The sequence below is a fragment of the Manis pentadactyla genome, chromosome 10 (assembly GCF_030020395.1).
Source record: "Manis pentadactyla isolate mManPen7 chromosome 10, mManPen7.hap1, whole genome shotgun sequence".
Taxonomy (NCBI): domain Eukaryota; kingdom Metazoa; phylum Chordata; class Mammalia; order Pholidota; family Manidae; genus Manis; species Manis pentadactyla.
The window spans coordinates 10,477,744-10,504,928 of record NC_080028.1 but is presented as its reverse complement, the minus strand read 5'-3'; the positions used below and the strand labels follow the sequence as shown (position 1 = coordinate 10,504,928).

At 56.5% G+C, this 27,185-nt stretch overlaps 2 protein-coding genes across 2 annotated transcripts; both read right to left on the bottom strand.

The window, feature by feature from the left end:
* Nucleotides 1–1,245: 1,245 nt before the first annotated feature.
* On the bottom strand, nucleotides 1,246–6,774 carry C1QTNF6 (C1q and TNF related 6). Its single transcript, XM_036891474.2, has 3 exons — nucleotides 6,632–6,774; nucleotides 3,804–4,062; nucleotides 1,246–2,979 (listed from the first exon to the last, which is right to left on the bottom strand). The coding sequence occupies exons 2-3, from the start codon at nucleotides 4,054–4,056 to the stop codon at nucleotides 2,432–2,434; spliced, it is 801 nt and encodes a 266-aa protein (XP_036747369.2). The 5' UTR covers nucleotides 4,057–4,062; nucleotides 6,632–6,774; the 3' UTR covers nucleotides 1,246–2,431.
* Nucleotides 6,775–15,101: 8,327 nt separating this feature from the next.
* On the bottom strand, nucleotides 15,102–23,506 carry SSTR3 (somatostatin receptor 3). Its single transcript, XM_036891462.2, has 2 exons — nucleotides 22,850–23,506; nucleotides 15,102–18,382 (listed from the first exon to the last, which is right to left on the bottom strand). Exon 2 carries the CDS (start codon nucleotides 18,344–18,346, stop codon nucleotides 17,078–17,080), a length of 1,269 nt encoding a protein of 422 aa, XP_036747357.2. The 5' UTR covers nucleotides 18,347–18,382; nucleotides 22,850–23,506; the 3' UTR covers nucleotides 15,102–17,077.
* Nucleotides 23,507–27,185: the final 3,679 nt, after the last annotated feature.

Sequence of the window (27,185 nt, the reverse complement as noted above, 5' to 3'; positions counted from 1 at the left end):
CTCCCTTCCCTTCTTTGCTGCCTCAATTGCAGAGGAAATGTCACTTTTGAAATATGTAACTGAAAGCCCCCAGAGTGAGAAGGTGGCTATGTGGGCATTTTGCCAGCTCGTTGGGGTCACCAGGACTAACCAAGCATTGCAGATCTCCTGGGGGATGCTGTCCCCCCAGACCTGGCAAGAGGCTTGGGGGCTTCTGTTTTCCAGGGTCTTTGCCTAACCCCCACCACAACCTTGTTTGTCGGGAGCTTTTCTGGCACAAAGATCTAGTGGCTCTTGCCACCCATCGAGGATATGCCATCAAGTCAGGAACTGGGCTCTTGTGGAAAAAAACTGGCCCACACAGACCAGAGCCGGTATCCGAACCACACAGAGGAAGTGCCCGCAGATCAGACGAGACAGCAGAACACAAAGGCCGTCTTGGAGCCCCAAACTAACGTGGCCTGGAAAAACCTGAAGCCTTTGACCTCAGTTTGCAAAGGACTATCGTCAATCTTCCTGCAGGTGCTTGGCAAGAAGTTTCACAAGCAGAGGCTCCTGCCTGGCACCTTGGCAACCTTCACCCCCAGGGTTGAGTGGGGCTGCTGGTTAGGTCAATGAGGCAGACATGGCCTGAGCCGAGAGTGTGCCGTGGGATGGCTCCCCTGAGCAACCTCTGACCTGTTAGGGATGTCTTGGGCGAGAGCTCCCAAATGGTCAGGTGTGCTGGTAGGCCCCCTTCAGTGGCCTGATGGCCTCCAAGGAAACTAAGGGTTGTGTCTACTCCTGCCTGGGTGGGCCACTGGGCCCGGATGAATCCAGGGCCAGTTGTGGTGGGTTCATTCTTTAAAGCATGCTTTTCCACGCATGCCCAGAAAGCCATCAAACAGCAACAGTAACATGGCAGAGCAGGATACCCCCGTCAAATCAGTAAGAGGAGCTGGCATGGATTACATTAAACATATTAATGTGAGTAGCCACCATGCTGGGTTAGAAATCACACCCATTCAGGATAGTCCACTGTAGAATGCAGTGTGCATTTTCCTCCAGGGAATGTCCAACAGTTCTCTTGTAAATATTAAACACAAACATGAGAGAGAATTCCCAAGTGAGGGGCTCTGGATTGTTCTGCATGTCTAGATGCCTCACTGGCCAGTAAACTCCATGGGTGTTCTCCAAGGGGAGGGGATGGATTGCATTCCCCATGGCAGCCTCCATGTCTGGTGCAGAGCCCAGCAAGGAGACCCAAACAGAAAGAACCAGCCTGAATTGCCAAGACACACAACCTTTAATCACACTGGACAAGCAGGGCAGGGGCAAAACTGGGCTGGGGGCTGGTTAGATAGCACCAGCCTTCATGACATTGGGTCAGGCCCTGCTGTCATTACCCAGCCACGCAGCCGCGGCTCCCTTGGCTAGGAGTGAGCACCAGAGACCACCACCGGGGCCACCTCAGAGTGGGCACCAGAGACTGCCCCGGAAGCTGCATAAGCACCAATGGGCGGAGGCCATGCCTCTGGGGAGAGATTCAGGCCACCTGGGGTTGGGGGAGCGGAAGGCTTGGGGCCACCAGGCTGCCCCACCCTGGGCGAGGGAGAAGGGACAGAGGGCCTGATGCCCCTTATTTGGCCTCAGCCTCTCCCAGAGCCTCTCCTGGCATCATGGCTCAGAGGAGGGTCCTACTACCTGACCTGGAATGTTGCCCACTTCAGTTCCCCAGAGCTGCTGAGGGGTCCAGAGCCTGGTACCTTCCGCCCTGGCCCACTACCCAGCAGCATCTGTAAGGGCAGCACCAGGCCAGAGGAGGCTGTGCAAGGAGGGGGAAGCCCACCAGGGCCTCAGCACCTTAACAAAGCCTGGAGATCCAGGAGCACTTGGCTAGCGAGAGGGCCCGCAGAGGGCAGAGAGCACCTGGGGACAGATATCAGTGCCTGACAATGGACAGGAGGAGGAGGTAGGGGCAAGAGAACAGAAGGGGAGCATTAGAGGAATGACAGAATTCAAGGATGTTGGGAAGATTCTGGAATGTTTGGAGGATCCCAGAATGCTCAGAACATACTAGAATGCTGTGAAAGTTCTAGAATCTGGTTACTCAAGTGGGGTCCATAGATTAGCATGTCAAAATCTCCCAGGAACTCATTAGAAACGCAGAATCCTGGGCCCCCATGCCTGCCGAATGAGAATCTGCATGTCAGCACAGTCCCCAGGTGACTGGCACACACATTCAAGTTTGAAAAGTGCTGGTCTGAAAGGTTGGGAGAGTTCTAGAATACTTAGGTTAGAACACTTCTTAAAATATGTCCAGGAGAGGAGAGAGGCAGAAACAAGACTGGGAGGGGTGATGGAGGGAAGAAAAGGAGGAGGCGACCCAGAATGCCGGGTCCCAGGGGGCCCACTCTACAGAGGACGGGACCTGCCCACCGCCACCCCGTACCCCAGCCGCCCTCTGGAGGCACTAATCGTCCTCGGGCTTGATGAGGTGGCCACTGAAAGTGATGTAGGTGTCCACGTCATCACTGTAGATGGCATTCTCACGCTCGCGCTTGAAGAGCCGTGCCCAGACGCGGTCACCGGGCGCCAGGGCCAGCATCACGCTCTGGCTCTGCATGATGCTGCGGTCGCTGGGCTGCGCATACAGGATGACGGCTGCCTCCTCGTTGTGCACGACGTGCACGTAAGTCTCCTTGAAGTTCCAGCTGTGCACGTTGAGGCTGAAGAAGTAGAGGCCGCGGAGAGGCGCAACAAAGTGGCCAGCAGCCAGGTCAAAGTGCCCATCCAGGTTCACGAAGACCGTGTCGAAGAGCAGAGGCTGGAAGCCCTCGCTGCTGTGCAGGGCCGTTTTGCGGCCCACTGAGAAGGCCGAGAAGCGTGTCTGACACGGGCCACCGGGGCTGCCCACCTGCCCCTTGGCACCCTTGGTGCCCTGCGGGCCGCGCTCCCCCCGGGTTCCCTCCCTGCCCAGCTTTCCAGGTGTGCCCACCAGGCCTCGGTCCCCTTTGTCACCTGTGGGAACAAGAAGGGGAGAAGTCAGAGTGGGCACCCAGACCTGCACCAAGGGCGGACCTGCTCCTAATGCTCTGTCCCTGCCAAGGACAGCCAGAAGAGGAGCCAATATTTACGGCGTAGCCTATGTGTGCCAACTATTGCCTCCCTGAATGCCCCTCGAAAGAAGACACCACCACCATCTCCATTCACAGAGAGGTTAAGTGGCTCACCCGGGATCACGCAGCTCAGGAGTGGGAGAGGCAGGACCGAAGCTACGGTCTAACTCCACACCTGCCTGCTCCCCTCACCGGCGGTGAAAGCCTGATGGTGGTCGCTGGGAAGCCAGGCCCGGCGCCCACCCCCAGGGCCACTGCACCCAGCCAGACTCCACTGCCATGTGGGGCATGGCAGGGTGCAGTCTGTGTGTCTGACCCAGAGAAGGAACCAAGAAAAATACCTCTGCCCACCTGGAGGCAGAAGCCCTGGTTAGGAGCCAGGCCCCCTCGGTTGGTGTCATGCCCCACTGGGTGACCTGGGGCATTTCGTGGCTGGGCTCCTAACTTGAGTAATATGTTTATTGCTTACTGTCTGCCTTCCCTTCTAGCAAGGAAGCTCCATGGGAGCGGGTATCTCTCTCTGGCTTGTCCATGCTCTGTCCCCAGAATTCCGAACAGTCCTAGCATACAGTAGGTGCTCCATAAATGTGTGAATGGCAGAAAGCATCTGGGAAGTTTTCTGTCCTGCTTTTTCCTGCATGTTGCTTCCCCTAGCCTAGGAAGAGACTCTACGCCTTCCCTTCCCCAGTCAGGCCAGTCCAGCCCAAGCCACACGTGGGGACTTACCCTTCAGGATGGTGATATTGATGTAGGGCCTGACCTCAGGTAGCGTATACTGGAGGGCAGATGGGGAGACCGAGGACACATCTGCAGCATCAGCAGGGGCCAGGGAATCCTCAGAGTCACAGCACCGTCGACAGTGCCCAGGGGGACTGGAGCCCATGGCTTCCCCAGAGGTGGGCTCCTCGGTGGGCACCCCAAACACCAAAAGAGGGAGCAGGACAACTGCCCAGTGGAGGCCCAGGGCAGCCATCCCCATGGCGACCTGGAGCAGGGAAGGAGGGGTACAGACTGTACTTGGCTTACCACCTACACTGTGCTGATGCCCACGGCAGATGCCACCACCCACAGCGAGGTCACTCCTGACTTAGCTCAAGGAGGGAGCGTTAGTGCCTCCATTTAACACATGAAAAGACTGAGGCCTTCACAGAGAAGCAAGTTCTCCAGGTCACTTGTGGCAATGCAGGGCCTGGAGACCGACTTCCTGAGCACAGTCCCTGGAGGTTTCTGCCATACATGGGCCTGAGAAGGAGGAAGCCCTCTGAAGAGAGCCACAGCTAAGAGCACTTGGGGGTCCCATGCCTTTTCTGGGGTGGGAGAGGAAGATGCCCCAGCTGCCCATGTGTTGTAACCAATAAAACTATACAATGCTTCTCTTGCCTCCCACCTCCCTCAGGCTCATTTTCTCGCCATGGACCATGGACTCCACCATCTCCAGCAAGCACGTGACATCAGTGCAGCGTGAGGGAGGCCTGTGGCCCCGAGGGTCAAACACAAAGGATTCTGCAGGCTTGTTCTTCAGCAGAAGAGAGGATACATGACTGAGCCCATGGTGGCACGTGAGCACCACCATCCTGACAGAGTTGCTAGGAAAGTTTCTTTGTTCTAGCAGTCAGGAAGCAGCATCCATCAGAGAAAATGCAGTTACACGTGGTGATGATGTTACTCTATAATTGAAAATTCAGGAATAGGTATGCTGAGCTCTGGGCTCTCTGCACTGCAAGCCACTGCTGGCCTTTGTGCACAGCTACACCTTTGTGTAAGGTAGAAGGCACCCCTCTGGGTGGACAAATTAGAAACAAAAAAGAAAAGAATTCATTTTTGGAAGAATGTGTAGCTTGGCAAGAGCTGGTGTCGGCTCACCTGCCCTCTCAGCATCTTTGTGCAGTCAACAATACATACAGCTCAGCCTTACACAGAAGCCCTGCAGGGAAGGCTCTGGAGAGTTAATTCATTGGACGATGGTTGTGTCAATCATAATAGACCTGCCAATCAGCTACCGAGGTGGTAAATTAGAAGTAAGGGGCAGGACTCGGAGGTCTGAAAAATTCAAAGGGGTCATAGAAGTCCAAGGGATTTTGAGGCTCTGTCTTTGGCTGTGGCCAAGAAAGGATCCAGAGTTCCAGGAGAGGGGCAGGAAGTAGCCTGGACAGTAGACATGGGAGACAGGCTGGGACTGGGTGGGCAGGAAGCCAGGCAAAGAGCCTTTGAGGTGGGAGCTGTCTTTGGGGGCTGGCACCGAGTTATCGCACTATCGGAAACTCGGCGTTTGAAACCAGACTGGTTTTTACACTTCTGGCGTTTCTTTGTTTATTTCCTTTGTGTTCTCCTTTAACATTTAGTACAATTCAAAAATATTTTTCTGTGGTTAATACATGTAGAGAAGGTAAAATTGTTATTTTTGTAAATGCCATCCTATCTCCTCTGAGCACTGAGGTAGGAGCTAGGTTTTAAAGGGGCAGAGCCGCCCCCCACCCCCATTCTCCTGGCCTGGGCAGTAGCAGGAGAAGGCAGGGGTGGGCAGGCCGTCTCCGGAGCCATCCCCTCTCCTGGGGGTGACTGTTCCCAAGCTCCTCTCTGCCCACCCTGGTCTGGTTTCCTGGCTCTGCTCAACAGGCAGGCCAAATTCTCAGAGGATAACATTCCCTCTGTTCATCCTCCCCTTTTATTTGTAAATTACACATCCCAGTGTCTTTGAGAGCAAAAATCCCCTTTTTCTCCTGGCCATAGATGTAACCCAATGGGGAATGGTGAGGGCTTAAAGTCAGACCTGAGATCCCCAAATCATTTTACAAGTTACATGACCTAGGGCTAGTGACTTAACCTCTCTGGGCTTCCTGCTCCTTGACACTTACAAAGAGATGTCAATGCCACCTCCCTACCAGGTTACCTGGGAGGATTGAAATGCAGGGAAAATGCCTGACCTGTAAAAGTCTCAATAAAAACTTTGTTTCTTCCTCTGCCCAACAAGACCTCTTCCCAGTGCCGGCACAGAGTGGGAAGGGCAGAATTTCTCCCAGAGGACTGGTGCCGCTGGGGACATTTCTGTTGGCCCCCGCCAGATGGGAGTCAAAAGTTGGGAGACACAGAACTGTGACCTGGAGCACAGGAAGCAGGAAGCAAAGCAGCCTTTCACAAGAGTATTAATAACCACAGCAGGACCATTGACTGGCCCTGGGGAAGGGCGCTGGGCAGGGATCAAGTGAGAAGGACCATGCCATCGGGGGTGGTTTGGGGGTTCCTGTTGCCTCCACGCAGGAGCTGGGGCCTCTCTGGGGAGGAAGGAGGGCCAGGCTCACTGAGCTGAGTCGGTGTGTGTCCAGGCAGGGGCGGCACCAGCCTGGAGCAGCAGAGGACAGCCCTGCACCAGAGCCTAAGGTTGCGGTCAGCAGGAGGGACCCGTGGGGAGAGGCTTGAGGGGCTGGCAGGGCCAAGGGGAGACAGCCCGGCCTGAGATGTGTCTAGGAAGAGAGGAGGAAAGAGGAGAATTCCAGGCTGGGACCCTAGCCCCTGTGGCCCTGCTAAAGGAAACTGCAGGACCTGCCACCACTCACCGTGTGTCCAGCGGCCTCCACGGCGGCTCATGGACCCCCAGCGTCCAGGTAGCCTCTGGCTCCTTGGTCCATGTCTGCAGTATAACTTGTGGCTGGCCCAGACCCCCAGGGCTCGCCGAGGAGGGAGGGAAGAAGGGAGGAAAGGATGAAGGGAGGGGAGGGAGGGAGGAGGCTGAGCTGGCTTCCCACTTCCCCTCCTCCCTGATCCCTCCCCTCTAGCCTCCGGGTTCTGTGGAGATAAAAGGAGCCTGGATTTCCTTTATTTAACTCTTTGGTGGTCCGGTGGGGTCTTATTTGATTCAGAGGCCCAATAAAGTTAGAGTAGGAAGGGTCTGAGACCCCACGATGTGTGGGGCTGAGAAATGGAGGGCCCGGAAGGCTGAGGCAGGGGCAGGGGCAGGAGGGTCCTGAGGTGCTCAGGAAGTGGGACCAGCCCTGCAGTCCGGCCAAGACCCTCCAGCCAAAGCTGAAGAGTTTATTTGCCCCAAGTCACCAGTCACAGGTGACTCGGGTCAATCCCTTCACCCCTGGACCCTGGTCCCCATCAGGGCCAGGCATAGGGAGGCTTGGTAAATGTTGAGAGAGGGAGCAGGAAATTACCTCTCAGGTATCAGGTAAGGGTGGCAAACAGGTCAGCATCCCCACCCCCAATGGACACCAAAGCCCCCCTCCTCTGCCTGGGATTCTGCCATGGCTGATTCATCCTCTTGGTCTTCTAGAGCCAAGCCTCCTGTGGAAATGACCCCTAAGAAGTTCCCAGGAGGGCAGCCTGTGCAGCCTGCTCCTGCGCCTGGGCAGGGTCCTGCCCCAGCTTCCTCTGGTTAGGCCACAGGGGGACTGGCAAAGGCTACAGCCCTGGGTCTGGGGTCAGCCTCAAGTATCCCTGGCCCACCAGCCCTTCTCGTTCTACATTTGTTGAGTTTTACTGCCAGGCTGGCCTCATCTTTGCATGGGCTTTTGATACTTGAAGGGTGTTCCCACCTATCATTTCAACCAAGCCTACCCCAGCCTCAGGATGGGGAGTGAGTCCAGAGGGGCAGTGACTTGCCCAGGGTCACACAGCTAGTGGAGGGAAACCACAACCCTAAGGAATGGAAGTCTCTCTGTCCCACTGGAGTTCCCACAATGGCACAATCTGGCATGGTTGTGGGACAAAGGCTGCAGTTCAGGGTCTGTCCCCTGGGAAGGGGGTGGCAAGTGACATTCGCACCCTCAGGAGGCACAGGAGTGTAGAGACCTGAAGGGTACCTGGAGCTTTGGGAACTAAGACCCAGTCCCTACTCACAGCTGGGCAAAGTGTGGAGGGCAAAACACACACACACACATACACACACACACACACACACACACACACAGAGGCTGTGTGTCTTTGACCAGGTCTACACACACACACACACACACACACACACACACACACACACACACACACACACACACACACACACACACACACACGGGCTGTGTGTCTTTGACCAGGTCTCCTCTCTGGGCCTCAGCTTTCCTGTTTTGGGAAACTGATCAAACAGCAGACTCTCAGGCCTGTTAGGACCTTTAGAGATGATCTCATCCAAGACCCGCAGGGACACTGTGACCCAGGAAGGGCAACTCTTTGACTCAAGGTCACACAGCAGACTGGATGAGAGCCAGACTCTCCCAATTTATAGCTTTGTGCTGCTTTCCCTTCCCAAGTGCATTTGGAGCCCCCAACCCCAGGCCTATTTAGGGGCCCAAAGGGGCCCAAAGGAAAGCAGATTGAAGGACTATGGCTGCTGGGAAAACTGTCAGGTCCATACTGGCCGTGCGGTCTATGTGGCTCTGCCCCAGGCAGCATTCCCAGGGCACAGAGCCAGGGCCACAGAGCGGGAGCCAAGGGGAGTCACCCTCCCTCCTCCTCATGCTGGGGCCACCAGAGAAAAGGGCTGAGTCAGCGGCACCCCAGGGGGAGACCACTCCTGGCTGTCTCTGAGCCCTCTGGCTTAGAAAGCCAGCCTCAGAGGAAAGGGGGCAGGGAAGGAAAACAGATGGGGAATGGGGACAGCAGGCTGGGGACACAGGACTGTCCAGGGCCTTTGGTGTGCCCACGCTGTGCTCTACAGCCCCTCTGCCAGAAAGGCTGCTCATCCCACTTAACGGGTGAGGCCGATGAGGCCTGGAAAGGCATGAGACTCACCAGGTCCCAGGCCAGCTCCATTAGCTCTCAGCCGTCCTGATGGGCCTCTTGTCCTCCCTGGTCCAGGGCAGGTGGCCTGGTACAGGGCAGACAAGAGAGCAAGGCTTAAGAATATTATACCTTAATACTTTTCCTCTTTCTCTCTCCCCATGCCTAAAACTCCTCTATTTGTTCATCATCTCATGGTACCCTGGCCATTCAGAGGATCGCCACAGCCGGCCAGGTAGCTTAAGACAGAGCTCCAGCCCTGGGGCAGACAAAACTGGGCTGTGTCTCAGCTCCGGCAGTTCTAGCTGTGGGACTTTGGGCATGTCTCCCTACTTCTGAGCCCTCCCTGGGACACGAGGCCAAGACCATCTGAGCAGCCTGGTGGGACACCCCATGGGGACTTCTATACTGGTCACCCTTCAGTGCTTCTCCCTGGTAAACCCTGAATATGATGAGGACATGCACATATGGTCATATTCCTAGAGTCTGGACACCCTGAGACCCAGGATGACAGCATACCTAGGAAGAGAAGTTAACCCCAGATGCCCCCATCACTCTGCAGTAACCCCCATCAGTAAGGGTGTAGCCCTTACTGACTATTATTGGAAAGCCTGAACCCTGTTACCCAGGCCAGAAACCCAGAGCATGAGCCATGTGTGTCCCCAGCCCACCCCCTGCCCTTTCCACCCTGTTCTCAGAAGACAAGCTTTTACACCCTGGTAGGGTCCTGTTCTGAGGTCTTTACGTGTATTAACTCATCCAGTCCTCTCCATAGCCCTCTGAGGTAGGCACAAGTATTATCCCAATTTCCAGGTGAGGAAAACCAGGCACAGACTCACTGACTCTCAGAACCAAGCTCCTTGGCCACATCTAGGTTACAGCCCAGGTTTTAAAATACTGACATTTAGTCAGGACTTACAAAGCACCAAGAACCCTTCATGTATTTAAAAAACACAACGTGTGCCTGTCAAAAAATGAGAACAGAAAACATGATGATCCCGGGAATCAGCTGTGCAAGTTGTCAATGGAAAGTCACAGATCTAATTGCTGAAGGAGTCACCAACAAACTAAACAAAGGAAACCGTGAGCGCCACCTGCTGGGGAGAGCCATTGCACCTGGTCGCCTGTGACGCTCCCCGTCCCAGCCAGCACCCACCCGTCCCACCGGCGTTTACGGTGCTACCCGCCTTTCCTATTTCTTTTTCAGGAGCTAAGTGGGTAGGGGAGTGGTAAGAGGAAGACCGAAGCGCCCCTACATGCACTTCTTCCTCCAAACCCCACTTCCCGCAAAGTGGGCACACGGTCCGCGATCCGCGAGACCCTCCCTCTCTCAAGCAGTTCGTTGGGCTCCCTTCGCTCCGAGCGCCACAGCCTTGGTTCTACCAAGTCCCTCCACTGACTAGCTGGGTGGCCCGGAGTGAAATTCCATCCCTGGACTCAGTTTCTCCCTCCTAGGGTTTCAGAAACCCACGTCTGATCTCAAGGGTGTTATTCCGAATTGGTCAAATTTAATCCCATTTTACAGAAGGGAAAACTGAATCCCCGAGAGGCCCAAAGAGCGAGCCAGCACCGTCCCAGACCCTCTGCCCCACGGCGAGGACCCTGTTTATGGTTCGACGGGGAAACTGAGGCTAAAGCAAATGGGTACAGCCACTGGCCCCCTCCCCACCGCCGACTAGGGGCAGAGCCAGGGTGATGGGCCGTCAGAGCGCGCGAAGGGCCAGTGCCAACCCCTCGCTTCACTCGGCAGAAGTAAGGGGGTTGCCTCCCGGACCCCACGGCCACCGGTTTGGCCTCAAGCACTGGGAAAAGGCTCGCAGCACCCTTAGCGTCACCCAGGGCTCAGACACACCGGACCCCCGCCGCAAGGAAACCAGCCCACGTGAGGCACCAGGGGGAGACTCTGAGCAGGCCTCGGGTGCACGGTCCCAGCTAGGGACACGGGATCCGCCGCGGCGCCGGGGCGGGGCCTTTGCGCGTCCGGACCCGAGAGAGGCAGAGCACAGCTAAACAAGGCCCATTTGGCCGAGCAGAACCGAGTCTGGCCGAGCGTTGCCGAGGACAGCCGAGAAGAGCCGACTCTGGCCGAGCCTGGTGTGTGTGGTCGAACATAGCCGAGTCTGACCGAGTGGATCTAGTGTGACCGAAGGGAGGCAAGGGCGGCCGAGCGGAGCTTGCCGCTAGGGGAGGTCCCGCGGCGCCCCCTGCCGGACCCAGAGCAGCGCTGGCGTCGCCGGAGCCAGTCCACAGCCGCTTCGAGGTCCTGCAGCAGGGCTGTGAGAGGAGGGTGTGGAGCCCATTTTGCGGATGAGGAAACTGAGACTCCAGGTGGTCCCTAGGCTGGCCGAAAGCACTCAAGAATTAACAAGGTGACGCGGGAATTGGAACCTGATTGCGTGGCCGAGAGCTCAGCTGACTGCCGCCCATGTAAACAGGCATCCTGGGTTTGCTTTGTTCTCCCCATAACTGATGCCATTTATTATGGCCAGAAAGGAGAGACTGGCCCTGTCGGACGAGCAGATGGAAGTATGGAAGGCTGGAGCTCGGAGACAGCCCCTACTCTTAGGGATGGAGAAACCAAGCAGGCTCTGGGGGCATGCTGATCAAGGGCAGCAGGGCCAGCAGTTCCCAGGGGTAAATATTGACGTATTTTCTGGTAATGAAAGCAGATAACAGGTCCCAGAGGCCACATGCCACCCGGTCCTCATTTTCCCCTGCCTGTAACCAAATCGCCGTGGAGGACATGGACTCTTGGCTGCCCACAGGCTGTGTTCCTGCAATGTGTAAGCCAGCACCCGAGGTGTCTGGGACCCTGGAGGATGCCAGCTGTGGCCCGGGCATTTTCTTTGAACCAGTGAAAAAGTAAAGACTGACCTTGCCCCTCCCACCCACAAGTGTGCATTAGTTGGCCCTTCATTCACCCATGTGTGTACACCACCCTGGCCTGCCAGGCAGGCCTGGACCAAAGGCTGCAGGGCACGCTGAAGGGTGGCTGGGCCTCTGGGAGAGAAAGGAGGATCTCTCATGCCTGTCAGGTCTTCCCCAAGGGCATCAACTTCCCCTGCCCAGTGGTCAGAGATCTCTCCCACCCAGCATCACTCCTGCCACCGTGGCCCTCATTTCATTTTTTTAAACTATAGACACTGGACTGGGGGCTGAGAAAACAGGATTGGTCCTGCCTCTAGTGCTGAGATCCTGGACAAATCACATAACCATCCCCGGCCTCACTGTCTTCAGCTGTAAGATGGGTATCAGAGCTGGAAATGTCCTCCATGCCTCCTTCCTTGTGCGTGAACTCCCTGTGCACAAACAGCTGTACACTCAGCTGCTAGAACCCACCTTTGGAGACTTCCACACCCATCCGCGAGCATGTTCTTGCTTCTGTGGAAGCACTGCTCACATTTATTTAACGCATAGCACCAACGATGCACTGGGCACTGTTCTAAACTGTTTAACTCACCTAACCCTCCTGAAAATAGCAACATCTGCTCTCGTCTTCATCTCAGAAAGGAAACGGAGACACAGGAAGGTTAATTAACTGGCTCAAGTTCAAACAGCTAGTGAATGGATGTGCCGGGATTCAAACGCAGGCAGTTTGTGCTTAAGAACTGCCTCTTTATGTCTTTTCTTTGCTGGGACTCCCTTTACCCCTGAAAGGTGGGCCTTGTACTTCCCTGCCTTGAGCTTTCTATACTTGGCAGCAGCCCAACACACACTTGCTGAATGAAAGAATGAATGGGTTAGTCCAAAGGTTCCGTGAAGACCGGAGAGGAGGCACCTTCTCCTTTTTGCAGGTGGGGGCTGACTTAGTTCACTTGGGATGCCGTAACACAGCACTACAAACTGGGTGGTTTAAACAACAAAAATTTATTGTCTCACAATAAATTGTGAGGCTAGAAGTCTGAGATCAAAGTGTCGAGCAGGGTTGCTTCCTTCTGAGGGTGTGAGGGAGGGCTGTCCCACGCCCATCTCCCTGAGTCTGGTGTGCTATCTTCCTGTCTTCCCCCTGGGCTTGTAGAAGCATCGCCCCAACTTTTTCCCTGTGCAAAGTCCAAATCACCCCTTTTCTAAAGAATGTCGATCATTGGACTAGGGGCCCACCATTCTCTAGTATGACCTCATCTTAACTACTTACATCTGCAGTGACCCCATTTCCAAATAGGTCACATCCAGAGGTAGTGGGGGTTAGGATTTCGACGTATGAAATTTGGGGGTGGGGCGAGGGGAACACAATTCAACTGACAACTGGAATTAACCTCCTAGGAGGTCCTGTCTGACACAACTTCTGTCCCTGAATTGGGCCCCGCCCCTGCCCTTCTCCCTTTCATTCACTGCATTCCTCTAGCCTCAAAGCCTTAGCACACACAGCTCCCTCTGCCTGGCACATGCTCACCCCTCTGCTCCCAGTGCAGCCCCCACCCTGCCGTGCTCCCCCAGAGCAAGCTGCATCTCCCTCCCCCTCAGGCAGTGGTGCATTTACTTGTGTGCTTGCCTGTGAGCAACAAGGCCCAGGAACTGGGTCTGTTTTCCCCCCCTGTTCCCTCAGCCCAGCGTCAGGGTCTTGCATACAGTCGGGGCTCTGGAAAACCTTTGTTAGCTTAATGAGCTGTGCCCAGATAGGTGACATTATTGGCTCAAGGCAGCATGGTAGGTAGGTTCATGGCAGAGTGGGTGCAGGCCCAGGCCTCCTGACTTTGGGTCCCCTGGCTTTTAGGGGAGGCATTTCCCCCACAGCCTTGCAGTGGACTTGCTGAAAGTCTCCTCCAGGCCCGTCAGGGACAGGGAAGCACAGTGAGTCCTCGGCGGGGCGGTGGGCTTAGGCAACCCCCAGGGAGTGCCCCTCACATAATAGCCTGGGGTTCTTGCCAACTTTAGATTCTGTCCTTCTAGGTCTGGAGTCCTACGCAGCCCAGGCTGTCACCTCCCCATGGGACAGTGTCCTCCATCTCCCCCACTCCTTGTAGGTGAAGAGGGCCTGAAGCACCCCCATCCCACCCTGGCCTTGGCTTCCCCTACCCCAGGCCCTGGGGACTCCTGGCTCCTCTCTGCAGATGCTGACGCATGAAGTCCTGGTCCAGAGCCTGGTGGCCATGGGCTGTTGCCTGGCAACCACTTCTGAGAGACAAGTTCAAGGTAAGGCTGTGGGTCTTAGCAACTTGGATATCTGGAGGGAGTCAGGCAGGGAGGGTCATCAACACCCTTTCCTGCCTGCTGGGGCTCACAACCCCAGAGCCTGTAGCCCTAGAGCCCCTGCTGTTCCAGTAACCCACAGACTCCAGCCCCAAGCCTCCATACAGGTTCCTTTCATCCCTCCTTCCCTCCATTTATGCAGGGTCACTATGTTACACAAATCCAAAGGAGGCTAGAGTCACAGTGTAAAAATTGCCCCCTGGAGTTGTGAAATGGAATTCCCTCCTTTCATTCATTTATTCCAAATACTCATATGAAGGGCCTGTGGTGCTGCCAGACTCTGAGAATCACAGATGTACCAGGCACAAGTCCCGGCCTGGAGGGACAAGTCCCTGCCTGGTATCCTCCTTGGGATACCACACACGTGGGTGCCTGTGAGCATCACAGTGAGCAGTGACAGGCTGCATAGTGGGTAAGCTCAGGGGGCTCGAGGACCCAGAGCAGGGACCCTGGCCCAGGCACCACTCCCACACAAAGCTCTGTCCCCAGCAGCCCCTGTGCTCCCCGCCCATGTACACCTGCCACATGCACAGCAGCCCCTGGGGGTTAACACCCCAACACATATTGACTCATGGAAAAGGCTGAGATGCTCTGACCGCTCACTCTGTGCCCTGCACAGTGCTCACACACGCACCCAATGTGCTGTTGCCACCTAGCTTGCACCCCTTGCCCCTGGGGTCTGTCCCCAACCCACTCCCTATCCCATTAGTCAGGCCAGACTGTGCCCCACCTTCTCTCTGGCTGGAAAGATGGGCATGTGACCCATACCTAGCCATTGATGGCACGCTATCACCTTGTCTTTGGTGTTTGGCCCAAGGGCCCCTCATGTGACCCAGTTGGTGCCAATCAACTTTCCTCCATGAGATCTGATCTTTGGACATACCTCCTGCTGTGGGACCAAGATCTGTTAGGATGTAGGCTGAGGCTTGTCAGGCAAATCTCCCATTTCGCCTGGAGGACCAGGACTCTGCAAGGCCACACAAAGAGGCCTGGGCACAGAGAGCTGAGAGACGGATAGAGGGAGGATCCTGACAGAGGTGGGCACACACGCACATACCCACTCATACACAAGGATATAGACACAGCGCCAGGCAGAAGAATCAAGCCAGACAATGGCTGTTGTCATGTGTTGCCGTCTTTATTGACAAGAGCTAAGCGCAGAAGCAGTAAAGAATTCCCCTAAGGGTTCTCCCAGCCATCCTTGCAGAACAGGCTCACCTGCCCCAGGAATCAGGAAGGCAGGGCTGGCCAAAGAATGCTGGAATGCCAGAGGCCCTCTTGCCTCAGACCCCCAGAACCTCCCCGAGGGAATCCCAGAAGGAGGGCCTGGCCTCCGGCCTCCACACAAAGTCTGGTTTTGTGAACTTGCTCCCCCTTGAGAGGGCGCCTCTCCCCCACAAGCCCTGCTTCCCTGATCTTTGGCTTCTTACCCCAACTCCCCCTTTCTCACTTCCAGCACTGTCCTCACCCCCAAGGATAGGACAGGAGACAGGCCACTTGATGGAGAACAGGGTGTAGGCCAAGCCTGGCAGGAGGCTACCTCACTATATAATCTGGTATGTCCCTCTGCACGCCCCCCACATTGTAGTGTGCATGGCAGCTTACCCAGTATGACTCATTTTCCTCCCCCAAATCCCAGGAGGCAGGCAACCACATCCAGTTCCTTACAGGGAAACTGAGGCCCAGAGAGGTCAAGGCTGGGATCCTGAGGAGGGTTGGCTATCTGGGTCCCACAGCTTGTGGTTCACATGCTTTCCCTGAGGATGTCCCACCGTCTGCGGGGTGGGGGGTTTGGGGATGTAGCCTGAGGTTCCACCCTCCCTGGGGCCGGTTCACTCATCTCTGGCTGGGAGTCCAGCCTGGGACAGCGGTCTTTCACTGCCTTACCTTTCCTGGGTCTCCTTAACTGTAGCCCCAGGAATGCAGAGAATAGGGAGGCCTGCTCCTCAGGCCCCAGGCCCTGCTTCTCAGCTCTGTCCCCAGACCCCCACCAAGGTCTAGGCCTCCTTACCAGGCCCTCCAGGGGGCTGGCCCCTACCTTCCTGAGCTTTTGCTTTTCCGTCCTGATCACATGTGCATCCTTGAGACTGAAGAGGCCAGGCAGGAGCAACCCAGTTCCATGGACACCGCAACTGCGCTCAGCGCAGAGGGACCAGGGGGGCTCCCGGGTCACGGGCCACTTCTGACCTCCGCCCTCCCCATCCTCTTCCTCCTCCTCACTGTGCTGTTTAGACACTTGGCCTTTCCACACCAGTCTACCTGGCCCTCTGGGAGGGGAAGATCGGGGCTGTGTGGCCGTATCAAAGACCCAGGGACACCCCCCTGCAGCCACAGGACACAATAGCATTGAGCTAGGCTTTGGGTGGCCTAAGCTTATGCAATTTGGGGTCACTCTTTAAGAATAGAAATATAAAACTACAAGTACAAAATTAGATGCAGGGCCTCAGAAAGGCCCAGGCAGTAAGGGACCCTGAAGTTGGAAATTTCCTGGAAAATCTATCTCCTCTCGTCATGTCTAGAGCACAGGAGTCCCAGCCCTGACTGTTTGGGCCAGGGGACCTGGAGGTCATTGGGTTCAGCAGGTGAGGCCTGAGCCCCAGAAAAGAAAAGGGCTGAGCCACGGCCTTGCAGCAGCCTGGGCCTCCCACCCTCCTCCCCACCCTGCTGGGGGGACCTTCCTGGCCCCAGCCCCTCTCCTGTGAACCTGACTCTGAGCCCAGGAAACACAGGCCTTTGTTTATCCCTCTAAGGCCCAAGACTCAGGCTGACCCGCCAGGACGCTCTGTCTCCAAGGAGGAAAGCCGGTCTGCACCTTTCCCCTTAACCTGGGCCCGGCGTGGGAAGGGCAGCCCAGTGGTGATAGCACTCCAGGCTTCTCACCTGACAGAGCTCATCCAGGCTGGTCACCCCCACCCCTAAGTCACAGAAGAGAACAGGGGGCCCAGAGAGGGGAAGTGACCTATTCAAGGCCACACAGCAAGTCTCAGCAGCAATGGGATCAGAGCCCACCATGAGCTGCTGACACCGTGGGCAGAAGTTCCTAGGTGCACCCACAGCTTCTGCCTCATCCTCTGGCCACCCTGGCCCTCTGCAGGCCCCTACAGATAGCTGATGTGCAGGGTGCTTGACTTCTCCCCAGCTGAGGCCTCTTGGGGTAGAAACTGCTGCTCCTTGCCAGCCGTGCCACTCAGTGGCTGCTCCGGTGCACTGGTGCCAGGCTGGGAGATCTGGCTGACCTGGCCGTTCATCTCCTCCCCTTGTCCCTGCTTTCCACTCCCCTCCTCCCTGTCTTCCTCCCCATCCTCATCCTCATCCTCTCCAGTCTTCTCCAGAGGCCCCGCGGGAGGCTCCTGGCTGCGCACGCGGCGGGAAGGCCGCAGCAGGACCCTGCGGAAGCCTTGTTTGAAGCGGTAGGAGAGGAAGCCGTAAAGGACGGGATTGGCACAGCTGTTGGCATAGGGCAGTGCCACCACCAGGAAGTAGAGGCCGAAGAAGGCAGGCTCCTCGGGCAGCGGGCGCACCACGTTGATGATGTTGAGCACGTAGAAGGGCATCCAGCAGAGGACGAAGAGTGCCACCACAGCCACCACCATGCGCGTGACCCTGCGCTCCGAGCGCCTCCGCCGCTGGCTCGAGGGTGCCTGCACCCTCCGCCCCGCTGAGCGCACCTTGACCACGATGAGCAGGTAGCAGAGGCAGATGACCAGCAGCGGCCCGAAGAAGCCTAGCGCGGCCGTGTAGATGATGAAGCCGGCACGCCAGGCCGCTGCCGGCTCGGGCCACTGCATGTGGCAGGTGCTCATGCCGTGGGGCACACCAGAGAAGACCACCACAGGCAGCACCACCACGGCTGAGGCCACCCAGACAGCCGCGCTGACCGTGCGAGCCACGGGCGCCGTGCGCCAGCGGGCGGAGCGGGTGGGATGTACCACCGCCAGGTAGCGATCCACACTCATGACCGTGAGGCAGAAGATGCTGGTGAACTGGTTGGTGCCATCCACGGCCATGACCAAGCGGCACATGAGGGAGCCGAAGGGCCAGTAGGACAGGGCGTTCTGGGCAGCCAGGAAGGGCAGCCCCAGCATGAAGAGCTCATCAGCCAGTGCCAGGTTGAGGATGTAGACATTGGTGACCGATGGGCTGGCCGTGTGTCTTAGGACCACGTAGATGACCAGAGAGTTGCCCAGCAGGCCCACCACGCACACGACCAGGTAGACGAGTGGGATGAGGACACCACTGACAGCCAGCCCTGCTGCACTGGGGTCCCCCGACACGTTTCCCAGGGTGGCAGCCAGGGGCCAGGTGGAGGAGGCATTCCCAGATTCCAAGGTCATGGGCACCAATGAAGGGTAGCCAGGCGTGTCCATGGCTGAGGGGAGGGCAGTCAGCAGTCAGCTACTGGCCTAGGGGAGGGAGGACAGAGCTCCATCAGAAGATAGCTTTCTCTCCACTGCCCCTACCCCATCACACTGAACTTGGAGGCTTACTGGGTGCCTGGCCAGGTGTGACATGCACCAGCTCAGTCTGCCCAGGCTGGCAAGGTGGGCCAGCTAGGCATTCTCACTTCTCACATGAGTCTCAGAGAGGTAGAGTGACCGCCATGTATCACACAGCCCATGTATGGCGTGGGATGTGGGCTTGCCCGGCTCCAAAGGGCAGGCACCAGTGCTGGCCTGTGCACCACTGTATCCCTTCATCTGTGTGCAGGGTGAGTGCTCCCAAACGTCCAATAAAGGGATGAATGAGTCATTCAATCAGCCGTGATGACATAGGCCCTTTCCTCTATGCCAGTGTTTTTCAAACATTTTGACACCATTGCATTTTACATTGCAACCCATGCCATAAAGCAATGCTTGCCCTTTCCACATACAATGCCCGAGCTGGCAGAGCCCCACATGGATCACCCACTGTGACAGACTAAATGTGTCCTCCACTAAATTCATATGTTGAAATCCTAACTCCCAAAGATGATGGTACTTGGAGGTCGGGCCCCTGGGGGGTGATTAGATCATGAGGGAAGAATCCCCAGGAATGGGATCAGTGCCCTTATAAAGAAGCTCCCGAGGGCTTCCTCGCCCTCCCCTCCATGCGGGGACACAGTGAGAAGGCAACAGCTCTGAAGAGGACCCTTAGCAGAGAGTGACCGTGCTGGCACCTTGTCCTCAGACTCCCAGCTTCCAGAATGGTGAGAAACAAAAAATTTCTGTTGTTTATTTGCCACCCAGTCAACTTGTGGCATTCCGTTATGGCAGCCTGAACAGACTATCAGCCACCAAAATATCTCAACATTTGAAAAATATGGTTGCATATCATAGGTCCTCAACCTGGAAGGTGGGTCTCTAGATAAGCTTCAGAGGATTTGTGAACCCTCAAAACTCTGGTGAAAGTTACTGTGTGTGTGTATTTTTTGAACACAGACCCCCAGAGTTTTCATCAGATTCCTCAGATTCCAAATGGAATTAAGACCCACAGACACAGGGTGTCCCCTCCCCTGGGGTCAGAACCCTTGGGGACCCCCTCAGCCCAGCCCAGCCCACTGTGCCCCCACAAAGGCCCTGTCCGGAATGGTTGGCTGTGAACCTGCAGGGTGGGAGGCTAGGGCCCCTTCTCCTCCAGAGGCTTTCTTGTGGAGAAATTGGCTACATACTGGAGGTGGTACCTGAGCAGCCACCTCCCCACCCTGTGCCAGTGAGGCAGGCTTCCCCAGGAAGAGGGCATTTCACGTGGGTCTTGAAGGATGAATAAGAGCTTGCCCAAGAGCAGCTCCATTGACTTTTCTTACCACCTCTCCCGGGAATTATAAGAAGCTAGGGCTCTTCTGGCTCCCTGGCCAGGCACGACTCTCTCTCAGGGTGGGGACGCTTTTACTTGCCTTTGAACCTTTCCCTGGTCACTTTCACATGAGCACAAGCTCTCATCAGTGTTTGACACATGAAATGAATCAGAGGAATCCTGAGTGATCAGATCAATACTTAGCGTGAAGCGGGAATGGATTGTTGATAGTGGAAATTCAGGCCCAACTGGGAAAGGCCACCCACCCCAGGATCTGCTGGCCTCCCCCAGCAGGACTTCCTGGCTTCAGAAGGCCCAGTTAGAGGCCAAGGCTGAAAGCTGGAGCCTCCTCTGGGGCTACAGCCTCCGCCCACCCCTCCTTCCTAATGATCCTGCCTGGAGTCCAGGTCCCCTGACTCCCCACTGGCTCCTGACTCCCTGAAGAAAGTCCTGAGGGAGAAAGCAGCTCTCAGAGGAGGGGCCTTCCCTCCAGTGTCCTCCCTCTGACCCAGCGCTGGGTCTGAACCCCCTCCTGTGGGCCCTGCGGGCCGCACTGCCCTCTCCAGACACGACTTTTTAGAGGCAAAGCTCCTGGAAAAGGGAGGCACCCCAACTTGGAGCAAAGGCTTCTGGGTGGGTGGTATGCCTGGTTCCCCCTGCACAAGGACCTGGGGCTTCCAAGGGCTCCGAAACAGGCTGGGTGATGCTGAAAATGGCAACGAGCCCCTTGGCCATGGCTCCTCCTTATGCTGCCCCAGTAGCACCTTTCCCTGCTCCTCCAGGCCCTGGGGGAGCCCCCCAACCTGTCCTCACCCTGGGCCCTCATCAGCCCTCCTGAGCCTGCGACAGTGGCACTAACGGACAGTGGCACAGTGCTGCCAACTCCTTGTCGCTGGCCCTAGCCGCCAGGTTGCAGGGGAAGCTGGTGATGTGCAGCATCCAGAGGGATCCGACAGGGAAGGCACTACGCTGTCCCCACCACACAGACAGGGAACAGAAGTGAAGCCATGTGCTCTGGTCACACAGCTAGGAAGGGCAGAGCTGGCAGGACCCTTGAGCCCACCCCACCCCCTTCCATTTCACAGGACGGCAGACCGAGGCTGGACTGGGGGAGGCACTTGCTTAATAATCACAGCTGGTCAGAGCACCCAGCTGGCACCCAGCTCCGCCACTGGCCTGTTCTGAGCTCCTCTTGCTGTTCCTCAGGCCCTTGAACCATTAGGATCATAGATTCAAACCCCTAGAATCTTAGAGGCCTAAAAATAGAACTTTAGATTCTTAGAACTGATTTGTAGAGTCATAGATTTTTAGACTCCACGCCGTTGAATCAGAGAAGGTCAGAATCCCAGAATGCTGGAGGTGGCCCTCCTTAGACCTGGAACTGTGGACTCTGGAACCTCAGTGTCTTGGCTTCCTTGGCCAGGCGTCCTGTGCAACCCGTCCTCCTCCTCCCTCCCTGTGCCCACATCCTCTACATAGCACAGGCAGCCAATCACAACCCAGGGCTGGAGGAGGAAGGGGAGAGCCAGGCCAACCTAGTTTCCAGGCTTCAGGGGCAGATGCCCGCCTGGGGTGAGCTCCAGAAGAGCCCCCCTCCCAGGCACACATGTGCCCTCCCACAGGCACATGTGCCCTGGAGGGACGCAGTGTACCCAGCCTGGCCCTGCCTTAGTGCCAGGGGATGAAACAGCCCCTCCCAAAGCTCCTGGCGGCTCCCCAACCAAGATGCCCTGCTTCCACTCTTATTTGGGCCCATCTTCCCTGTCAGTTTAACAGGCAGGCTGGCAGAAGATGGGAAATTAAGCTTTCCGCAGGCATAAGCCAGACCTGCAATTTGGGTCCTGCCTTGTCTTTAAGGAGCTGGAATCCTGTGCGTGATCTAGTTGATCCTCGGGGAGGAGGGCCTTTTCCTCCTTGTCTGGTTTATCTTTCGCACAAGCTTGCCTGAAAGCTGGGGGCGGACTCCTCAGATAACTATTTGGGTGGGGACAGAGGCCCAGAGAGGGTGAGTGGCTGCCCTGGGCCACACAGTAATTCAGGATGGCCCCTCAGGTTGGCCAGACACCCCAGGTATTTTCCATCTGTCTCCCACCTTTTCCCTCTGGAGAGCCAGCTCCTGGGTACAGGGGCCCAGAGCTATTAACTTCTTTAGCCTCAGCCCCTGGCCCAGTCCCTGGAACTCTGGCAAATATGAACAAACCCAGGAGTTCAGCAAGCAGGGCTCTGAGCACGGTGGAGCGTTCCTCCTGGGCAGAGGTGTCAAACTCACATCATGAAATCCTCACAAAACCCAGGAGGAAAGGTTTTTGAAGAGGAGGAAGTTGAGGCTCAGAGAGTTGAAGTTTAGTAACTTGCACAAAGTCACCCAGCTAGTGAGTGGGAGGCCAGAATTCCTAAATAATCAGTACCTCCTGGCCCTGCCGGCTTCCCGGAAGGCCTCAGGCTGCGAGAAACCAAGGGCTGGGCAGCCCTGAACCATGCAGGCTGATGCCCTTGGCTGACTCTGTGTTCTGCTTGACCTCTGCTACCCTGGACCTCCCCCAGAGAGCCCCGGATTGTGCTAGTCACACTGACCAACTCCCACCCCACAGCGGGGGTCTGATCCCCAGGAACTCACCCCACAAGCCCTAGATTGGAGGCTTGGGACCTCCCATGGAGTGATAATGCCAAATTACTGGGTGACCTTGGGCAAGTCCCTTCCCATCTCTGGAGATCTGTTTCTTCCTATTAAAATGAAGACAGGAGTACCCACATCCCAGAGTTGTTGTAAAGATTAAATGAGAGTGTGCTGAGCACAGTGCCCAGCACAGAGGGGCAGCCCAGGAAGCTGGCATGGGAACCGAGGAGGCCGAACAACATGCCGCATCTGGTTTCTTCCGGCTCTGACGTTCTGCTCTTCTGTAGCTCCCAGATTCTAGAATTATGGCCTGAGATTCCAAGATCAACATCCCCTGAACCCCCAACAGCCCACCAAGAGGGCACAGGAAGGCCTCCTCCTCCCTGGGCCTCCAGCCCCAGCCTCCCAAGTACATCCTGAGCAGAGGGTGGGCTCCAGCACCCCACCCTCCAGGTCCCCACCCAGGCCCCAGCCTCCTTACCTGCCCACTGGGTGACAGCTCCCCTCCTCGCCGCCAAGCCAGTTATCATTCTGCTGCCCCTCTCCCTGCCCAGTGCCCAGGTGCCCCCAGAGCACCCCTTAGCCAGGGTCCCCACACAGTGCCCACTTCTAGACTGCTTGTGGGCCCAGGCCCCCTCCTAGGCTCGCGGCGGCCACTTCTGCCCACAGAGCCTCTCGCATCTGGCCTCCAGCCCTGACTTCCCGCGGGCGCCTGGTACATCACCCTCCATTTCCAGGACACGTCCTGGGGAGGCGGCAGGCAGGGGTACAAATGGGGGGTCTGCAGGCAGGAGCTGGGGGGTGGGGAGAGGGAGAGAGACGCCTCCCAAGGAAGAGAGAAGGGAAGCGGGGAACTGTGAGACGCCAATAGAAATAGAGGGGAAAGGGGGGTCGGTCGGAGGTGGAGAGAGAGAGAAGACAGTGAGTGGGTGGAAGCCAGAATGGGGGGGAGCGGTGAGAACTGCGTGACAGGAGAGAAGGAGCAGGAGAGAGAGCGGGAGAAGGGGCGAGAGGGAGAGATGGGGAGGCAGGGACAGCGAGCCGGGAAGGAGGAGGAGGGGGTGGCGGGAGAGTGACAGAGAAGGATTGTGCCACAGATGGTGACACGGAGAGCCAAGGAAGGGGGGTGCGGGAGGGGCCAGGGAGCAGGTGCCAGGGTGAGGGAGGAGGGGCGCAGGTTAGGAGGGGAGGCTGGAAGGGGGGCCTCCCCATTACCGCGGAGATCCCAGCCACCCATGCTGGCCTTGGCTCCCGCGGGGGGTTGGAGAGAAGAGCGTGGTGCTTGGGGCATCTGGACACCCCCCAGGATGACAGCTGGGACCCGGGCCAGGCAGATGTGGGACTGGGCAGTAACGAGGGGAGGGCCGGATCACACACAGGGTGAGCATCGTGTTGGGAGTCCACAGTCCTGCTATCCTGGCTCATTGGCTACAGATGGACACCGGCCACAGAGGAAAGCCAGGTGGGGGGTCACTGGTCCCGAGACTGGTTGCTTCTGAAGAGCCCTGTGCAGGCTGAGGAGTGGAAGGACAGGGTGAAGAGTAAATATTTCAGGCTTTTGGGGCCAAGGGAATTCTCTGGGGGGGTCGCTTAATTTTAGTTCAAAGTTAGTATTTCCTACTGTCAAATGATTGCAAATGGTGGTTTGGGAAGTCCATTCTTAGCCGGCTGGCTCTACAAAACCAAGCAGTGGGCCAGATCTGGCTCCTGGGCCAGCTTTGCCAACCCCTGGCCTAAGATGCTCTGCCCGGGGCTTGAGCAGGGGCCTGGCTGCCCCAGGACACTGCGCCCCCGCTTGTGCTGACGGATGTGACCGTGGGCCGGGTGTCCCTTCTCTGGGCCTCAATTTCCTCACTGGATGGTTGGGGGGGTCAGCCAAGATCATTCCTAGCTTCCCTTTCGATGTGCGTACTACAAACCCTAAGGGTCAGTCAGTCATGCCAGCCATTTTTATTAAGCCCTCATCTCGAGCTGGCTGCTTCACGCACATCCCCTTGCTTCCTCGCCCGCACGGTGAGCAGTAGTAGTGCATTTGCTGTACACACGGGGAAGCTGGGGCTCAGAGCGGGGGCCAGTTTGCTCCGGTCACACATGCCATGAGCGGAGAAGCGGCCTCGTGCCAAAGGTATGCTCCTGCCCCTGCAAACAGCCTCTCTCAGGAGGGCAAGGTGGGAAGCAGGCAGAGAAGGGAAGGAAGAAGGAAATGCATCTTTGTGGAGCACCTACTGTGTGCCAGGCATCACATCCAGGCGCCTTTCCACAGCGAACCATTCCTCAGGACCAGGGCTGCACCTGCATTGCCCTGAGGTCCCCAGGGTCAGTGTGTGGTAGCCCTCAGAGTACCAGGAATCCAATTCTCCCAGAGGCGCTGCGCCAGAGTGCTCTCCTCACACACCCCACACACCCCGTGCAGGCGCCTCCTCCTAGAGGGCCCGCCCCCCATGGTCTAGGCCCCTCCCCCACACTTCCGGGAGTCTCCCACAGGCCTCAAGTCCAAGCCCATGAGACTTTCATTTCCATGTCTTCTGTGCTGGCCTGTGAGCTCCAGAAGGGCAGACTTTATGTGTCCCACCACGTCCCCAGGCCTGGCACCAGCCTGGCATGAGGTGGTATTTGCTGCATGTCTAATGAAGAAAAGGCGATAGACGGACAGTTGGCGGCAGGGTGGCAGGAGACGGGAGGGTGTCTGCAGAAGGCCTGCTGGAGGTGGGGAGGGGTCCTGGGCTCCAGGCTGGGGGCAGGTGTGACCTGAGCCAGACACCGACCCCCACCCAGGGACCTGCCCTGAGCAGAAGGGCCCCTGGGGCCCCTGATCAGCTCCTCCTCCTCGGGGTGGCAGGGCAGAAAGAGGAAGTGGGGCTCCACACCTGTGGGCTCTGGGGAGCTGGGGCCACTGGGGTCTGGGGGCCGTGGGGTGTCCTTGAGCACGAGAGCCTCTCACCTCAAGCTGGACCTGGCACGTCAGTGCTGTCACGTGTGCCTGGTACCCCAGAGGGACCCCCTGGCCTGTCTTCCCGGGATAGGACATCAGTATGTCTCTCCCATCAGACCCTGGCCTCCACAGAATTAGGGCCATCTCTCTCAGATTGGGGGGCTCACCAGGACCAACAACGGTGCCTGTGCTGTCGGACAGGGGGTTTTCCAGGGGTGCCCGTCCCTGAGAGCCAGGATAGAGCCCCCACCTCTCCCCTATCTCCCACAATACCTCCGTAAGAGCTGACCGCTGTGCAGAGTGGGGGCCTCGGCTACTGATTCTGAGGCCTGTCCTCTCAAATGAAATGGGTTGAGCCAAAACACCTTCACAGCTTAGCCCCTGGGGCTTTGTCACTGGAGTCCCTGTTAAGGGTGTCCTCTGGTTTATCAGCCCCTGGGGGCTCCTGCTGGGGTTTAATCTTAGCTTCTCCACTCCCTGGCTGTGTGACCTTGGATATGTGACTTAACCTCTCTGAACCTCAGTCCCTCATCCTCAGTACCTACTGCACAGGGCTGCTGCAAGGATAGAATTAGTTAATCCCTTTACGCAGCAGCTCCCAGGGACACGGAAAGCTACATGTTAGTGTGACCCTCCCACTCCTCATCTGGGGTGCCGGGAACCAGGCTAAGAGACCGGGCAGCACGACTTCGTGAAACCACTCTGTGAACGTTGTCTTCAGTGGAAAATGTCCACCTTCCCGCCTAGTCACACAGTTCTTGTGAAGAACAAATGAAGGAAACGCCTGTCAGCTCGTCACCCCAACATCAAGTCTTACGGCTTCCAGCTCAAACTCAGCCTTCTAACCTGACCACTGCCCTCCATACTCCAGGGCTCCCTTCTGCCAAGCCACCATCACCTCTCGTCGGTCGCCCTGTTTCTGCCCTTGCACCTTCCTCAGCAGGGAGAGTGAGTCTGCTAAAAGCAGCTCACAGCAGCTGCTTCCTCCTTGAGACACGCCCCCAGGGCCACCTGTTGCTGTAGAACGAAATCCACAATCCCACCCTTGGCCTGAGTACCCCATGTATCCTGCTTCTGCCCGCTTCCCTTCCCACGTGCCTCTTACTCTCTTTCTACAGCATCACGGCCTTCAGTCTGAACCTCACACATGCCCCATACCCTTTGCACAGACAATTCCCTGTCCCTCTCTTAATCCTGCAACAGATTTAGGCATCAGCTGCTCCAAAGCCTTCCCATTCTCTGACACTCCCTCCTCTGGGCTTCCTTCTCTGGAATGCAAATTATTTTTTATTTGCTTTTATTATTATCAAAGTACTGTTTACAAGTAAGTTTTTAAAACAAATAGTGCCAGAAAGACTTATAATGAAAAAATAGCAGTCCTCCCATGACCCTGACCCACCCCATATCCCAGAAGCAATTCCGCCCTCCTAATTATTTCTCCTTGTATTTATCTCCATCCTGTTAAAGGTTGGGTTTGTTTTTCAATCTCTTAACTCCCAAGTTTCACCCATTATCTATTGATTTCCTATTATTGTAGGTGAGGATTTTAGATGTCTTACACACTCCCATCCCTTTTCCCCATCCTCTCAGCATAATATAATTTCCTGTTAAAGGCATATTCAGTGTTTCCATTATGAATATTATGTAAATATTATTTCCTGCTTAGCCAGGAGTTAATAATTGCTTTGTTTTCTCATTTGCTTAGTTAGGTTTTTTGTTTTTTTTTTAATCATAATTTTCTAGGACCAAGTATTTCCATATATTCCCCCAGCTTCATAAAAGCCTCAGTGGAATTTCCAGGGGCTGAGCTCAGTGATAATTTTTTCTTGGAAATTCCTAAACTCCTCAGATCTATCCCAGTTGTCCTCTCTGCCCATGCATAGTT

Coding starts and splice junctions, on each gene's coding strand:
- C1QTNF6 (XM_036891474.2), bottom strand. CDS start 4,056: ATGGGGATGGCTGCCCTGGGCCTCCACTGGGCAGTTGTCCTGCTCCCT. Junction 2,980..3,803: donor CAATATCACCATCCTGAAGG/GTAAGTCCCCAC, acceptor TTGTTCCCACAG/GTGACAAAGGGGACCGAGGC.
- SSTR3 (XM_036891462.2), bottom strand. CDS start 18,346: ATGGACACGCCTGGCTACCCTTCATTGGTGCCCATGACCTTGGAATCT.